The following is a 17,682-nucleotide window of genomic DNA, read 5'->3' on the forward strand; positions in this document are numbered from 1 at the left end:
AAGTGTTCTCTCCATAAATCATTGATTGAAGCGATGTGTGGGAAGTGGGGCCGTCTTGTTGAAACCAAATGTCGTCGAGATCACAAGTTTCAATTTCAGGCATCAAATAGTCGGTTATTATAGCGCGATAACGGTTGCTATAGACTGCTACGTTCCCACCGGGATTATTTTCGAATGATGATGATTCACCGGCCCACAAATCAAACCAAATTTCAATATTTTATTCGACTGCAGTTGAGACGAGTGGACCTCTCCCATTGTTGTTAACATGTTGATTCTAATTAGGACACTTTCGTGCAATCTTTCCATTACTTTGAATTGTTTTATCCGGGAACTCGACTATAGATCTAAGGAACAACTATAATTCCATAACTCGAACTCCACAAAATTCTAAAGCAGGCGACTTTAACTTCATGTTATGATTTCCGGAAAGTTATGTCTAGTATAGTAATACGACTACAGTCGACAATACTCGATTTTATTCCCATTTATGCATTGAGATCCGCGAATTCAAATCACTTCCTTGAGAATTTTTATATGCACCTCATTACACATTTGAGATCACGATGCATGATTCCATTTACAATTTACAATGCGCGTATAACTCAGCTTCCCTTTCACTTTTAGAACATTCTGCACAAAGTAAACCAATACTGGCGGCAGCAATTGTAATAAAATACAAGCGTTTACAGCCATTATGCACATACATCCATCCACACACACACACCTTCGCTGAAGCCACCGCAAGTTATTGAAAGTGAAGCTCCACCGACGACACACTCTGTGTGCTCGTGAGCCAACAACAAAAGCACCGCCAACAACAATAGTTAAACAACAAAACCATAAGCAGTCAGCAACAATTCAGAGTTGTGAAGAAGCAACAAGCTCACACAATGAGCACCGCACCGCACCGCGGCAGCAGAAGAAGCGTGTGTGGCAGCAAACGGTAAAGCTTCGAAGCCAAGCCAAGCCAACATTGTTGCCGCCACTGCGAGGCTTGCGCTGTCTACTGTTGTTTAAGCTGCGTCGCTGTCGACGTTGCTGTTGGCGGCGCTGAAGATGTTTCGTCGTAGCTCTTTGGCTTGCTTGGTCGCCGCGATTGCGCAGAGATGGGCCCAAAGTGGTTTTCCTTTCGTTTGCCACAGATCATTCCGCTTCGAATTCATAAACGATCAAGTCGTGCATCGCGCACCACCAACGAGTGGAGATTTTCTAGTATTTGTTTTGCCTTGTCTCAAAGGCACCGGTGAGACTTTTGGTACGCGCTGTAAAAAATCACAGTGGTTTTATTATTTTTTTTTTTGTGTTTCTTGTTGTTGTTCTTGTGTTAGTAAAGCTGTCAATTACAACAAGCGCTTTTGTGTATTTACATAGTTGGTTGGTTTGTTTTATTGTTGCAAAAACAAAAAATAAAATAGTTTTTGCTATACAAAACGCTTTTCTTCGCGTTTCGCTGCACATTTTAAACGCTCTGGAGCGCCAGACCCGCCAGTGGTCGCCTTCTAAAGCGCATAAACGCCTGACGCATGGACTTGAGACGAACATATGCGTATTTGCATTTGTTTTTCCGCTTGAGCGCCGTTGCGTCCAATCGCTAAAACCAACAAAAACGTTGCAAGCGAACGGCGAAGTAAAATAACCGTTAAACTCCCGCAACACCGATGACAATCAACAATTGCAGCAACAACAACAGCAAATCGTACTTGTGAAAATCTCAAAAATAAACCGTTTAAAACGCGTGTGTTTCATCTTTCTTTTTGTTGTTGTTGTTGTTTGTGAAACTACAACAATTAGAAAATCATTAACTGGAATTAAATTGCAACAGAGGTGACGAGCGGAAGCGCATTGTTGTTGTTGTTGTTGTCTGCTACGCGGTCGCGGTCTTTAGCGCTTGTGCAATTTGTGTTTTGTTAATAATTGTGTTATTATTATTATTGTTGTTGTTGTATGTAATTGAAGGTGCGGGCATCCTTGAAGTGCGCACAAGTGACAAGTGAAGTCAAGCGAATATAAATGTATACATATATATATATAAATCTTTGTACTTAAATACGCACATCCACCGGAAATTAACACAACAATTAAACGAATCGATTTTACAGTTTTAATTGCCTGTGAAAATCGTTTAAATCGTTTTGTGAAGTTTACTGCTGCCAACCAAAAATTTGGCAAGGACATCATTTAAAACTAATTATTTAGCATTTATTGGATATTACAACGGCAGCGCTATGTTGGGACTTAGGAGCTTAACTTGGATTTATATCGGTGGTGAGTTGGTGTTTATTTTGATTAATTTTGTCCAAATTGTTTGGATCTTAAAGATCTTAAATATTTTTTTTTAAATTTTGTATTGAAGTTTAGTAGTCCTTACAAGGATACCACCGAACATTTTATTTTCATAGTCTATAGACTATTGTTTAATAACCCAATGATAGTTTCAAGGTATGCATTTAAAATATGGCATCAAAAATTTTATGAACTGCTCACTAATTTAGAGAAAGAATAGTTCCTTTAATGAAACTAGCATGACTTAAAGGCTTTTATCCAGAAGTTAAGGATCAAATTCGGTTCTTAATAATATACAAAATTTGGAATAGCAAATCTTTTGATCACTTCAATGATTTTAATAAACCATTTATTCAATCTCAATAATATGTACCGTAGGTTTTGTAGAACAAGTTCAAAAAGCATTATTATTAATTCTTATAAAATATTATATACTATATAACTATATACTATATAACTTCCATAACTCAAACTTTCTTAAATCGAAATTGTCCATAAGTCGAACTCTTGAATTGGCAATAGAAGTCAAATTTCACACAAATTTCCTTCCAAAAAAAAAAAAACTTCTGTAAGATACATAAATCTGGAACTTTAAACTGGAATGCATTTAATAATCCAAACATATTTGTTAAAAAATTAGGAGACATTATTCTGTTCTATTGTTTCTGAATGCATCCATCAGACTTTTGAGCCGCCGCTGCCGCCTTAGGAAAACGTTGATTTTATATCACTGTCTATAGAGTTATGAGTTTAAGTTGATTGTTTTGTACTTGAAATAAAATCATAAATAAAAAACGAAAATCGCTCCAATTCATTAATCTTTCTAAAATCACCATTTATCTAGTCAGTTTTTTATCATTTATTTGGCGATCGCGACATATTTTTGAAATTTTTTACAGTTTTTATAAATAAGATCTCCCACAGTTTAAGGCAGATCTTATACGATAACTCGAAGTTTCCAGAAAAGGTATCGACGAGGAAATGGTAATGGCATGGTTTGGGATTCTTCTTTCATTCTTCTTTGGGTTCCTTCCCGTCTCAGCTCTTAAAAAAATATTGTACCAAATCGGTTGTCAACCGATAATATCCAACATGTCATAGAATATTCGTCGCTTCTAGAATCTATTAAAAATTTTTATGACATAATTTTCCATATAACAGTTTACTTGCTTCTTCATAATAAAAGCCACTACTGTCGGACATTTGCAATTCATATTTTTTAAATTTTGTTACTAAATTCAACGCAGAAATATTAAGATCATGTTTTTATCTAGAAATATATGAGTTTTGATGTTTAATTGTCAAGCCTCAAACGAATGTCCTGTATGTCCGAGTGGCTACCCCCAACTCGGTGGATTTTATTTGTGTTAATATTTGAATTTTTTTAGGGGCCATAGAAAATTTAAAATCGATTTTTTGGGCCAAATTTATAAGTTTATTCTTTCATAATTGTTCTGGAAAAGGCATATAAACATATGTAATTTTGTTTTTATTTATAAAGAAAAATTTGTTATTGCCCATTATCCGAAGATTATAAGAACATTATTTACTCGTCTAATAGTTAAAAATAAAAAGCCTTTAGTCTTTGTTTTGTATTAAATTCAATTATCAATCAATTCATTGAATTAATGAGTCTGGAAGTAGATTCAAACTAAACTCCTTTCAAGGTTATGCGCTTCAACGCTACTCCTACAAAGAATTGCAAATCCGATTTGACATTCGCTATGAAATTTTAATATCATTAGACTTTACTTGAACTGAAATGTCGGCACTGCTTTAAGCGACATCGCCCGAAAATGACACACCACAATGACCAGCACATTTTCCATCATTAAAAGAAGAAGTACTAATATCTAACGTTGATGTACTCGTACATAAGCCTGTATGTATGTATACATATATAAGTACCTCGATCTGGCATCAATTTGAGCAAAATTTCAAGGTTCATTCATTGATACTCTTCATTTAGATTTGGCACATTTGAAACCCCATTATGGCAATTTTATTGCGCAATGCATGATTCGCATAATTATCTCCCACAATTACGTATCAACTACACACTCATTCATACCTAAAGGCTACAAGCTTGACATTAGCGTTCAAAAATTTGATTTGATGAAGCGTCAAAAGCGTGAAAACTGTGAGACCAAAAATAAACAAGTACACAAAAGTCGAAGTAGTTGTAGTTTAAAAATAGTTTATTTGTTGAAATCGCAAACGAAATGTAAAATGAAAATAAAATGATGATAAATGCGTAAAAAATTGTTTCGTTCATTAGCATTTGTATTTGTTTTGGTGGTCAATCACAGTGGGCAACAGCGGCGTGCATTGCCATTGTTTGCATTTCGAATAACTTTGAACAAACAAATAAAAATATTTCTCGCCACAATTAATTACACATAGAAAATTGATTCTGAATGCATCCACCAGACTTTTGAGCCGCCGCTGCTGCCTTAAGAAAACGTTGACTGAAGGTCAGAAAACAGCTCAATCATTGTCTCATCATATTTAGACTGTTTTAATTTAAATGAAGTGAAGCATAATTAGATTAACGAGCATCAACAAAATTACAAAATTTATTTTATACGAGTATGTTTATTCTTGTATTTTGTGTCTCTTGTTTTTTTTGTTTCTTTTTAAGGTTAGTTTTTTTGTTTAAACAAGTGGTTATAATAATTAAAAAAAAAAATAATTTTTCCGTTTAATTTCAAATTACTTAAAGCTAAGCAATAATTACGTTTATTATTTGGTTTGTTAATGTTTAATTTTTCTTAATTATAATTTTTTAACTTCAATCGCAGACGATTTACCTCGTGCCTCGTGCAGCTGCCGACATAATTGCTAGTTGCATGCAATATCCGCGAAGCTGCGATACAAGCGTTATTAAAACAGTAGAATGAAGTAGAAGAAGATTAAACCAATTAGAAATATGAAATCTCAAATGAACTAAGAAAAGAAGAACTAAAATGTAGTGTTTGTATTTCCTAGTATTTGATGGAAGTTCGCTGTTGGAATTGGAATTCTGCAAATACAAATTGCGGAATGACTGCCTCGTGGACTTCCTCTTACAAGTTCTTTGTTGTTTTTTTCTTGTAGAGGTAAAAAAATTAGTTTTACTTTTGCGGCAAATTTTTCTCAAATTTCGAAAATAAGCGCTTCTTTATAATGAAACCAAATATCTATGAGTTTGGCTTTTCCAAAGTTCAGAATTTTTGTCCTTTTTTTGACTTGTGAGGATTTAATTGAATGAGATTCGCGAGTTATAGCCTTTTTTGGAAATTTTTGGCAAATTAATCAATTACAATTTTTGTAGAGAAACCCTTTTTTGCCTTTTGAACTGCCGGCTACTCGATAACCGATCAGCTGTTATTCATTTTTGTTTTTGCTTTTCATAAGAAGTTGTTAAGTTTCATCAGCTGATTGATATTTTTAGCAGTGACATCTACCGTAGCTTCTTTTTATCAAAAATTTCAGCCAATCGCAGAGCGCATTTGATTCTCAAGTCGATTACAAGTCAATAAAAATAAATGCAGTGTTTAATCGAAGACCAAGCAAATATCTTTATGATAAATATGGAGAAGAGATTCCTAAGGAATAACTTTTAGGCATCCTTCAGCATGTCAGAAGTCGATCCATAAGAATACTTAGAATCTCTGCTTTTGGATTAAAGCTGATAAAATAGTTGATTTCTTTCAACTCTCCAGGATAGTTTTAATTATCAAAGATGTATGACTCGCATAAGATAAATTAACGATTTTATAACCCACTCTAAATGCTTTTTTTGGTATTTTTTGAACACACCTAGTAAGCCCATATATTTAAGAAGCTTTGACCCGCATGTCAAATATGTTGTTCAAACAAAGAGAAAATTATAATGACTAATTACATAAAGCACACAGAGTAAATAGATCAGTTTAATGGGATTGTGATCACTAATTATTATTGACTGGCCTAGGTCGGATAGGATTTCATATATTACACTAAAATTATAGCTGGCTATAAAACCTAATAGACGATAGGGCAATTTATTTTTCTTGGTGTTATTAGGACGAGTATACTACAGGCGGACATATCTATTGCTAATTGACTAAATTAAACTGTTGTTCGAAAAAGTTATCGTAACCATTAAAGCAAAATGATCAAACATTATTAGATAATAATCAATATTGTTATAAAAACGTCTAATCTGGTAATAATTTCTATATTTTTCTCATTATTTCTACATACGAAAAAAGGGTTATGAAATCGGTATTATTTTCATTTCTTTAGCAATGATTAACTCATTACAAAACATAAACCGCTATTAATTCCCCAAAAATACTTGTATAACAGATTACATAAGCATGACATTGCGATAATAGCATGCCAATAATCTCAAAATTTCAAAATCATTAAAGTAAAACACTTCAGCGTCTCAAACCGTGAATAGTTTTGTGGACACATGTATTTGATGAATGCGATCGAATCGTCAATTTAATTGCCTTTATCGAATTGATCAGATCTTCGGACATACCCAAATCCATTAATGACGCGATATATTAAGAAATCACCGAAACAAAACAACAAAAATTTTAATTGATTTGGAGAGATGTGTGCTTGCAGCTTATACACCAAGCTTAGGCAGATGGAGCACATACTCAGCTTATAAGTACCGGCTTTGAAGGTGAGGCGTCACTAATCCGTTAAATAAACACATGCATCATAAGCCAAAAAAAAACTTATAGATATTCACACGCTTGTGAGTTATGGAAATGTTATGTGGCAACAACAATATGCCACATTACGCACTTGAAGCCAGCGCTGGGGTCAACAATTAAATAATGCATTAAAAGCAATTTTATTGTTGTTTATTGGTACACTCCAACACTTCAATGCGCTAATGCTGACAATTGGCGAATTCAAAATTTCCGAACAAACAATTCATCATTTTAAAATTTTAATTTCTTTTTCACGGGCGTGTTGGTGTGTGGCGTGGGTAATTGCGGCACATCAAGGTTGCGAAGAATTCGCAAACAAATTACATTCCCAGCACCTCAGCTTGATGGCGCTTAATATTTCCATACGAAATTCAAATTTTTATCAATTATGCAATAATATTACGTGTGTGTTCAATCAATTTCTTAATTATGTGAATCTTTTGCACATTTCCTTGATGTCTTCAGCGCTACTTGAGTTGGGCTTACGGATGGTCTCACACATACATATTTCTTTGAATTAATATTTGTTTTTAATTTTTTTTTTCAATTTTCTTTAATTTTTTGATTTTTATTTTTTTCCTGCCACTTAACTTAGCTAATGACCATCAAGGTACAGCGCCGCTGTTTCGGCATTAAGCTGTGTGGTAGATGTGAGTAAAACGGAAATTAACCAACTGACTGTTTGAGGCATTTTTGATGGTTTTTGTATCATCTTTATTTTTTTCAGTTTTTTTCTAATTCATTACTATTATGTATTAGTTAAACTTATTTGTTTTTTGTTTATTAGCTGAAAAGCTGTTAATATGGGAAGGTGGTCATTAATATTTTCGTGATTGAGTTATTTCCTCGAGTGTTTTTTCTTTCCTTTCAATTCATTATATACTTCTCAATGAAATTGTACGTCAAAGTCAGTATAATTTTTTTGTTGTTTTTCTTAATGAATAGTGATTAAGTCATTGTGTTTAAATCGGTTGAATGTTGTTGGGTGGTATTCTTCATGTGTTTGTGTATGTATTTTTAATATTTTTTACGCTAATATTTTAGACTCTATCGTGCCACACTTAAAGCATCAAGTAAATTATAAAAAATAATATTTTTTATTACAAAATAAAATTATAAGTTCATACAATAAGTGCCTTGGTAATTTAATAAAATATGCCACTTACATAACGCTGTGTTTCTTTGGGTTTATAATTAATTATAATTTAATTATGTTTATTATTAATTTAAAATATAATAATCTTTGTAGACTTAGTACTTAAATGTCCCGAAAAGTAAGATTACACATGAAATCGAATTAAGGATAGACCTTATCTTTCGGAACCCATGAAATACTTTTCTGAAACATTTTAACTCTTCATCCGTTTCTGAACTAATCAAATTATGAATGAACAATGATGGATTGTAATAATCTATTAAAATATTTTTCGTAATATCACCCTTTCGAGTTCGATGTGGAACTGCACTCATGCAATTTTTTGGCGGTTACAACCTTTTCCTAGCAAGATATGGTCATGGTTAAATAATCATAGACATGACTAATGGGGTGTGATAAAAACCATGCATGGAGAGACGTGAGATCATAGAAAAATTGCCTTGTACAGGACCCTTAATTACTCTAGGTACTACTATCTAAAAAGCAATGTAGGTTCACTATATTTATTATTAACCGCCATTAACTTCATAGTTTTCGTATGGATTGCTTCAATTCTAGACATATAAAGCCGTTTAAAAAGAACGGACCCATAAATAAACATTGGATAAGGTGGTTATCCATAATATGTAAAACCTTTGATTATCTGTTGTTTTAAAAATTACCATATTCTCTCCGAGGAAATTTGTCGAAGTTAGACCACCACTACAAAGACCTAAGCAATGGCGTATAATGGTTCAAAGAAACCCAGTATTCACCAAAGCAAATAGGCTGATTTGGACAAATCTTATCGTACAGTATTGCTCTAAGTCCAAAAGTATTGGGATATGAATTTTATTATACTCTCGCAACAAAAGTTGCTAAAGAGAGTATTATAGTTTTGTTCACATAACGGTTGTTTGTAATACCCAAAACTAAACGAGTTAGATATAGGGTTATATATACTAAAGTGATCAGGGTGAAGAGTGGAGTTCAAATCCGAATGTCTGTCTGTGCGTCCGCCCGTCTGTGCAAGCTGTAACTTGAGTAAAAATTAAGATATCTTAATGAAACTTGGCACACTTATTTCTTGGCACCATATGAAGGTTGCTTTCCAAAAATGAGCAAAATCGGACCACTGTCACGCCCACAAAATGGCGAAAACCGAAAACACATAAAGTGCCATAACTAAGCCATAAATAAAGCTATGGAAATAAAATTTGGTATGAAAGATCGCACTAGGAAGGGGCATAGTTGGATGTAATTTTTTTAGGGAGGTGGGCGTGGCACCGCCCCCTACTCAGTTTTTTGTACATATCTCGCAAACCAATAGAGCTATATAAACCAAACTTTCTGCAGTCGTTTTTTTAGCCACTTCCTAATGCAGTCCAAAAATGAAAGAAATCGGATCACAACCACGCCCACCTCCCATACAAAAGTTAGGTTGAAAATTACTAAAAGTGCGTTAACTCACTAACAAGAAACGTCAGAAACACCAAATTTTACATAAGAAATGGCAGATGAAAGCTGCACTCAGATTTTTTTACAAAATTGAAAATGGGCGTGGCGTCGCCCACTTATGGGTCAAAAACCATATCTCAGGAACTACTTGACCGATTTCAATGAAACTTCACAACCACGCCTACTTCCTATATACCAGAACTTTGAAGACAATCTGAATCGTTTACTTTACAATATATAAAGTAAGCACTAGTGAAGATATCGGTGCAGAACTTTGCACAAATACTTCGTTTATAGTGTGGCAGCCCCATTCTAAAAATCGCCGAAATCGGACCATAGGTTTTTAAGGCCCCATATACCGAACACGAGTACCTCGGTGCTTCTAACCTAATATTATGGTATCCAGCTTTCAATGGACTTTATACAATATATATGACGAATATGTGGGTCAAATTGTGTATTATAAAATAAAAATAAAGTTAAATAAATAAATTGCGAGAGTATAAAATGTTCGGTTACACCCGAACTTAGTACTTCCTTACTTGTTTTCTATAAGTATTTTTAGTAAGAGTAGTGGGAAAATGCAATTGGTTTGTATCCTCAAATATTTTAAATGATTAATGTAAAATTTCTTTAGTGAAATATAATATATATATATATCGATGTCTTCGATTTTTATGCATTGAAAAAGGCGCTAATTAAAACTACTGAAAATTTTAACACAATTACTGCCAACACTAATTTCGAAAACATAATTATATTATTTAAATAAATAATTAACTCTATACACAGCACTTTACAAATAATATTTTCACAACACATAATTAGCATGCTAAACAATAGGAGGATAACAGTAATTATATACAATTTTACACCTCAGCTCACCGCGAATTCTTAACACCAATCGCTTAGTAAATATTTTGACTCAGAAATTGTCTACATTAAATGGTCCAAATATGTTTGTATGTGCAGTCATAAATTACAGCATATAAAGGCATTAAACCAGTTTAATTGAGCAAAAACCAATTCTGCGCCAAGGCCATGCGCCGCGATGAGCGCCACAGCCGGCCACTGAAGCAAGCAAGCTTGGTCACTTTCAAAGCGCATTTTCCCAAAAGCTCACCACAAACTACTAACATACGCTATCACGAAAAATATGAAGCGAACATTAAATACAACAATAATAACAGCAAATAACAATATATTTTTTTTGTCATTTTGCCATTGCAGCAATACTCTTGGCGACGGCGGCCTGCATTCTGGGACAAGCGCAGCTGGACTATCGCAAGCCATGGCCAACGTACAGCCTGCAAAATATGCCGCAGACGCGTTTCACATGCCACGACAAGATACTCGGCGGCTACTATGCAGATGCGGAGACTCAATGTCAGATGTTCCATGTCTGCGTCAAAGTGTCCGGAGTGGGGGTAAGTACGAATCAATATACGTACTACTCTGTGTGTTAGTGTGTGTGTGAAGATCGTCAGCAGTTAAGTCAAGTGGCAATTGCGGCTTTTAACGGTAACAACGGTCACTATGCAACGCACGAACTGCTTAAGAGAATAAAAAATGTGAAATAATATTGCAAAAATGCAATCAAAGTGTTAGATGCAGGCCAATGCGAGTGCCTATAAAATCGAAATCACAATCGAAATGCCAATATATACGAATGTGATACACTTACGATTCGTTTGATATACAGCGGTGCCAGCTGCAAGTGCTGCGCAATGAAGGCATCAAATATGCGCATGCTCAATAAGTGCTCGTTGACGATATGGCGTTACTCACTTGGCGACGCAGTTGCCACTGAATATTGCTGATGTCGTGCATCTCCAGTTGCAAGTTAAACGAGATTCAGAGACGAAGTAGTAGCTACTTGCTTATAGTGTTTGTTTGAAAGGAGGAGGTTAATAATTCCAGTCAGATTATGTTAGCTGGCGAATGTGACTCAAACTTGAAAAAGTCAGACGTCATTTGCAACGAGCAGTTATATTAGGGTTCCCGTTCAGTTCAAAAATCTATCTTCACGGAGACCTCTACAGCACTTGAGTAAAATTTCCGCCAGCTCAGCCAGTCTGAGATTTTTGCTGAAATATATATGACTATTGCATTAAAATAAGAGGAGATAATGGCCAATTAAGATTCTCAGATTAACATTAAATACGTAATATATCCAATAACAGTAAATTTTTCGAATATAGTATCAGCATAATCTAAATAGTTATTAATGCCAGGGCTGATATTAACAGCTTAAAAGACCTAGGATATGACACTATCCCGAAACTCCCATCACCAACGACAAAAATGTCCATATTTTCGGAACTTAACATATCCAAAGAGATCTGTATGCTCAAGCTTAAAGCAAGAACAATACTTGAAGAAATCATGAATGCAGAAACTTACTTCAAGCATAACCATCTCTTAGAAGGACATACACAAACGGTACTCACCATTACACGTGAGATGCAACAGAGGCCTTAACCTGGAAACAAACTCAAATTCTTTAACCGAAAGAGAGAAGTCACTAACACCTTTATATTAATTGTTTTTAAACTTTTGCAGAGCTCGAGTTCCTTCGTACACCCGAGAATGTTTCACTTTTGGTTAAACTGTTTCTTACCTTTCCTCGATGTTGCTGAATCTTTAGATCACACGATGCTTTCAGTTAAAATTCACAAAAATTTTGATGCGATTAATTTCAAAATGACCTTCAAAGACCTTCTAGCTTAAATTTTTCTATTTCTACCTCCAATTAAAGCTCTACAGCCCAAGTACTCAAGAAAGATACGTCTCTATTTTTCTCACAAAAACAAAAATTTCAACCCATGCATCCCAGTCGTGACTACTGTATAGCAACTCAAGATTTGTCGTGCCATTTTACACGCAAGCAATAAAAAACAGTCACAGTCGAATCACATTTTCGAACGCTCCTACTGTTAGGCCAAATGAATTTAACAAGCGATATGTTTGCGAATGACCTTTGTAGTTAAATTAAATTTTATTTCTTCATAGTACTCGCATCTAACAGTTATCTTCGATTTTCGTTCAATTTTACGCCGTTAAATAAATAAGCAGGAAGAAGCAGCATGTGGGTTGCAAGACCGCGCTGCAAGCGTTCTTCTGCAGTTGGCAGTTGCCTTCATTGACAGTTTCACATTTCTGCTTTACGGTTTAGTTGCAGACTTGGCGGTTTTGGTTTTCCTACTCTTTTTGTCAACACAATTCGTATTTTCGGTCTCTATTGTATTGTAAATTAATTTAATGTGCACTCCGTTAGTGCTTGAGCCGGTTCAAAGCAAATCAGCGCAGCTGGTAATTCAAGTCGGTCGCATTTAGAGTGCTGAATTGTCACAAAAAAAATTCTGAATTTTATTGGCTTCCACAGCTAACGGTAGCTAACAGTAGACTTCTAAGCTTCTAAGTTTCTAAGCGGCTGACTGCTGAAGTTTGAATGTTTGTTTGTGCGAGTGTTCTTGCCATTCGTTTTCCATGTGTGTCACAACAACATTTATGGTATTGTATGGAAGAGTGTGTGTTTTCGCTCCCACAGCGCTTGCCGTTTCTCGAAATGGCAGAGTTCAACTTCAGCGATAATTATGTATTGCAGAATATGATTTTCCAGCGGTTTTTGCTGTTCGCGCTGATTATAAAATTTATGATGCGCTCCACTGCAATACAACGGCGATTTTTACGTGCATACATATAGATAACTATGTACTCGTATATGTATATACTGGATTAACTGTTTTCATACTTATTTTGTGTTTGGCCTAAGGGGTATGAGTAATCGTGTATTTATTTTTAAGTAGTCCACTGAGAATTCTCATAAAACTGCCAATTGAATAAATGTACGTTATTTTATGCATCTGTAAGCAATCTGTACACATTTAAAGTCATGCTTCATTAACTTTTTGCCAAAAAGGAAATATAGAATATTTCATGGTATTCTTGAAAAGAAGAGGTATCGATATTGCTGAGTATTTTTCGGAAATATTAGAAAAAGAATTTAATTTAATCCTTCAAACATAAATACATACAATGTAAAGGGTGTTTTTCAAGAGGTCGGGCAGCTAGCTCTAATAAATTCCAACCGAATTCCAGACCAATTATCGATCACTTTTTGCAGTAATTGCGGCTATATCTCAGCAATAAAATTTGTTGCTGAGTAAGTCTGTTTATTATGAAATGAGTATAGATCAAGTAACATCTGTCAGAACGACCAAGTCCGAAAAAACCTCTAAAAAACACCCTTTATAAAGGAAAATGTGGATACTTTGGCCTGATTTTTGTCTCTGATGTCATCTTTATGCATATCTCTCAAAATGTCGTATACATCAGAAAATACTTAAAAATCTCTAAGGAACACAACTATGGTACTAACGAGCTCTATTAAATAGCTTGGGTTTATACTAGATAGACAACTAAGCTAGAAGAAGGGGGTAATGAACTGAAATGGTATATTGGACCTCATCAACAGCATATCGAGCCTAATTATGGCCAAAGTGCGAGCATTTGGGGTCAGAAATACTTTCGAACTCTTCTTCGGAACAACTAACCTATAATAAATTTTCGAAATTCTCTTAAGTTCTATATTAGTATGTGTTTAAGGGTTAGGATAGTTTATAACCGTCAAACTTCGATAATTTATTTCGCAAGGAACGATAATGCAATCCGATTCCTCTCTCTCAGACTTCATTAAAGACATATTTAAGTATCATACACATTTCATATATATGGAGACATTTTGATACAAAATGGCGACTACTAATCCATTTTGTTACCAAAAAAAATATCGAATACTCGTATATGTACATAGATTTCATTTCAAATGCAAAATTTATGAACATCGCATACCGAACCGTATTTCCTGTAAATGATTGACACACATTTAATAACATTTAATTTACAATTAAACAAATAGCTTTTACAGGTGCAGGACTTCCGTTTCTTGTGTCCCAATGGCACCGCCTTCGATCAGGAAGCGCAAATTTGTGCCGATTGGGGAGATGTCGACTGTGAGTCATCCGTGCTCTACTATGGCAGTGATAACTTTGATCTATATCGTTTGGGTTCCGGATTTGAGAGTAAGCGTGCACCGTTAGCCGAAGAAGAGGAAGCAACGTTCCATTTGCAACGCGCTGAGAGTGGTGAGTGCAAAAATATAGAGGAAACTAAAGTTTAATCATCTTGAAGCACCCTGCACAATTCTTTATAATGCTAAGTCATGCACAAATTACTAATTAAACGTAATTATACAACAACTGTGATAAACATCTCATTATTTCGTGTCTTTCTTTGTCAAATAGGCGATATCCGACGCTCTAAAGAGACGCGTGTTGATCAAAAGTCACGCCCTGATCAACCGCCAAACTATTCGAAGCACTTTGGCGCAACACCGCAACGCAACACTTTTCATAATTACGCAAATTCAAATACGCAAAACAACAATAACAATGACAACGATGATTATGAGGCACCGCAAGCACGAAAAATCGAGACGACACCAGCGCGCCGGCCCATTGTTAATTATTATACACCAACAACATCAACTACCACCTCCACAACAACAACTACGACGACCACTGAGCGCAATTTTGATGAGTCGAAACGTAAGTTGTGCCGCATGAATTATTGAGTGACCCATTTCCTTGTTTTGTTTTGTTTTGTTTTTGTATTTTTATAAATTTTTTAACACACTTTTCTCACATTGTTAAACACATTGCAGAGGAGTACGATGACATCTTCAAGGGGTCACATAGTTCGCACTTCTTTGCGAATCGCAATGGTGGACGCGAGGACGATTTCATTGATCACCCGGTGAAGGCGAAATTCAACGACTTCAATGACTACAACAAGAAAACTACAGAGGGCGTCACAACCGGCAAAACGCGTGTACAACCAACACGTCCGAAGCGTATACAACAAACTAGCACAACGAAAACAACAACAACAACTGCAACTTCCACTTCTCTCGCAACAAATGCGCCGAAGATCGTAAAGAAGGTGACATTGCAGACCTACTATAACGCCAGCGCCTATGACTTTACGCCGCCGAAGCCTACTGCGACGTCGACCACCACAACAGCTGCTCCGTCTACTACACGCTCAAGTTATAGCGCCGCAAATCGTTTCAGCTTCAATTCGAATGACTATCAGACACAAGAGAAAATCGACCCCACCACTTACAACCCGACCAGCAGCGTTTATCGCATCAAAAGCACAACGCCGAAGTATACCGAGCTGACACGCGAGAATACCGTTGGAGCGCGAGGAAGAAGCACGAGCGGCAATTCGTATCTACCCAAGGAAACGACGCAAAGTCAAAGCAAACCGACCGCTTCGGCGCGAAAGGCGCAAAAACTGGAACGCACACAACAGAAATTGGCCATCGCGAATGAATTCGATGACTTTTCGAAAATCAAATTACAACCACCGCAACCTTTCCAACCCGCACAGAATACACAGTCGACGCAGTCAACTCAATCAACACAGTCTACAAAGTCGTCGCAGGCGTCACAGCCGTCTCAACGTCCAACAACAGCGAATCAGTATCAGGAACCGCAGTACTACCGTTCACGTGGCGCCAAAGGTGGTGATAAGTCACAACGACAGGGAAATCAAGAGCCAACACCATTCAGTGGGGCTCAGAAACAGCGTGGTACTACCACAACCGCAGCGGTTAGCACGACAAGAACCACAGTTAATCCGGAGTCACGTCCACGTGGTTTCGCCAGTCGCGGTAGCATCAATTACAAAGCCACCACACAACGCGAGACGGATTATTACGCGCCGACGACGAGCACCACTAAGAAATTCTCGACACTTGTGCCGAAAACACAACAACAACCAACTACATTCAAGCCGACTACTTATCAAAAATCATTGGATTCATTCGTCTATCAAACACCACAAACTGTGCGTCCCTCAAGTAAGTCGACCAAACAGCCAACTGTTGCAATCAACACGCTAACTCCAACCACCGCCAATCCCTACTATGATCCCGATGAGGATGATGGCCAATACCATCCGGAGTTGTATGAGGTTGATTTCCCACGCAATCGTTTCAATCTACAACGTTCCTCTACAACAAAGCCGCCCACTACAACAACAACCACCACACGTGCTTCTAATTACAACAATGAATTTCAGAATCCACAGAAACACTTGAAAACCCAGCAACAAACCGCATTCCGTAAACAGCAAGAAAAAACGGAGCCAACTGACTTGAGCGATGAAGATGAACTCTTCAATACGGCCCATTCGTTGAATTTCGGCGCTGCCAGTATCAATAAATTGCGCGCAGACATTTTCAAAGCCGAGAAGAACTCGCAGCAGTACAACTCACAATACAGTCCGAAATTGGAGGCATCATCGACGAGATCCCCTAGCACATCAACAGCCTACTCAACAACCACACCCAGCACAACCTACAATTACTTCGCCTACTCCACAACTCAGCCGACAACCAAGCTGTATGCCTCCAGCACCACCAGCGTACCGCCAACAACGGCATCCCCCACAACTACCACGAGACGTCCAACCACCTTCATTACAACACCATACAGTGCGCCAGTCTCGACAACCAAGGTCACCAAGGCGCCGAAGACCAGCAAATCCTCAGCGAAAAAGGGTAAGAAAGGCAAGGGTGCCTCCAAGCGTCCAGCACATGCTGATGAGGACACCAGTTACGATTATGCCTACTACGACACCGACACACTGAGCGAGTCGCCGCAGGAATATCCAGATTATGAGATCGCCGAGTTCGTAAAAACTCGCAGAAACTGAGGCAGTGAGAGCTGAGGGAATTCACACAAACACCTATACTTCATAGGCGCGACTACTCTTCTTACGGGAGAATACCAGAACTTCCTCTAAATCAGTATCGTTCTAGAAGAAAGAAAAGGGGTTGATATGACTCCCTACTTCTTCACTGCAATAAAATTAGCTCCTCTGAAAGTATTGTCAAAGCTTGAAGTCGGTGTCCGTGCCAGAGTTTTTAGTGTCACATTTACTTCATCCTCCCACTGCCACACTCTCTATAGCCGCAGCGTGTGTCGTCCGTCCAATTCATCAACCCTTTTTTTTTTTTACTTTTTATACCCCATC

General features: G+C 36.7%; 1 protein-coding gene across 3 annotated transcripts; it reads left to right on the top strand.

The window, feature by feature from the left end:
• The first annotated feature begins 1,113 nt into the window (after window positions 1-1,113).
• Window positions 1,114-17,682, top strand: LOC105220709 (mucin-2). Of its 3 annotated transcripts, none has more exons than XM_011197165.3 (6): window positions 1,114-1,258; window positions 1,960-2,268; window positions 10,807-11,003; window positions 14,498-14,723; window positions 14,883-15,185; window positions 15,302-17,682. In XM_011197165.3, exons 2-6 carry the CDS (start codon window positions 2,229-2,231, stop codon window positions 17,359-17,361), a joined length of 2,826 nt encoding a protein of 941 aa, XP_011195467.1. In that variant the 5' UTR covers window positions 1,114-1,258; window positions 1,960-2,228; the 3' UTR covers window positions 17,362-17,682. The 3 variants fall into 3 exon arrangements, with proteins under 3 accessions (XP_011195467.1, XP_054090891.1, XP_011195469.1); XM_054234916.1 differs by having other exon boundaries at window positions 14,507-14,723; XM_011197167.3 differs by having other exon boundaries at window positions 1,128-1,258; window positions 2,103-2,268.

This window comes from Zeugodacus cucurbitae, chromosome 2, assembly GCF_028554725.1.
Source record: "Zeugodacus cucurbitae isolate PBARC_wt_2022May chromosome 2, idZeuCucr1.2, whole genome shotgun sequence".
NCBI classification, from domain to species: Eukaryota; Metazoa; Arthropoda; class Insecta; order Diptera; family Tephritidae; genus Zeugodacus; species Zeugodacus cucurbitae.

Excerpts from the sequence above, each read along its gene's own strand:
- LOC105220709 (XM_011197165.3), top strand. The coding sequence starts at position 2,229 with ATGTTGGGACTTAGGAGCTTAACTTGGATTTATATCGGTG. Across the intron at positions 2,269-10,806 it reads AACTTGGATTTATATCGGTG|CAATACTCTTGGCGACGGCG; the intron begins GTGAGTTGGTGT and ends TTGCCATTGCAG. Across the intron at positions 15,186-15,301 it reads CAATTTTGATGAGTCGAAAC|AGGAGTACGATGACATCTTC; the intron begins GTAAGTTGTGCC and ends AACACATTGCAG.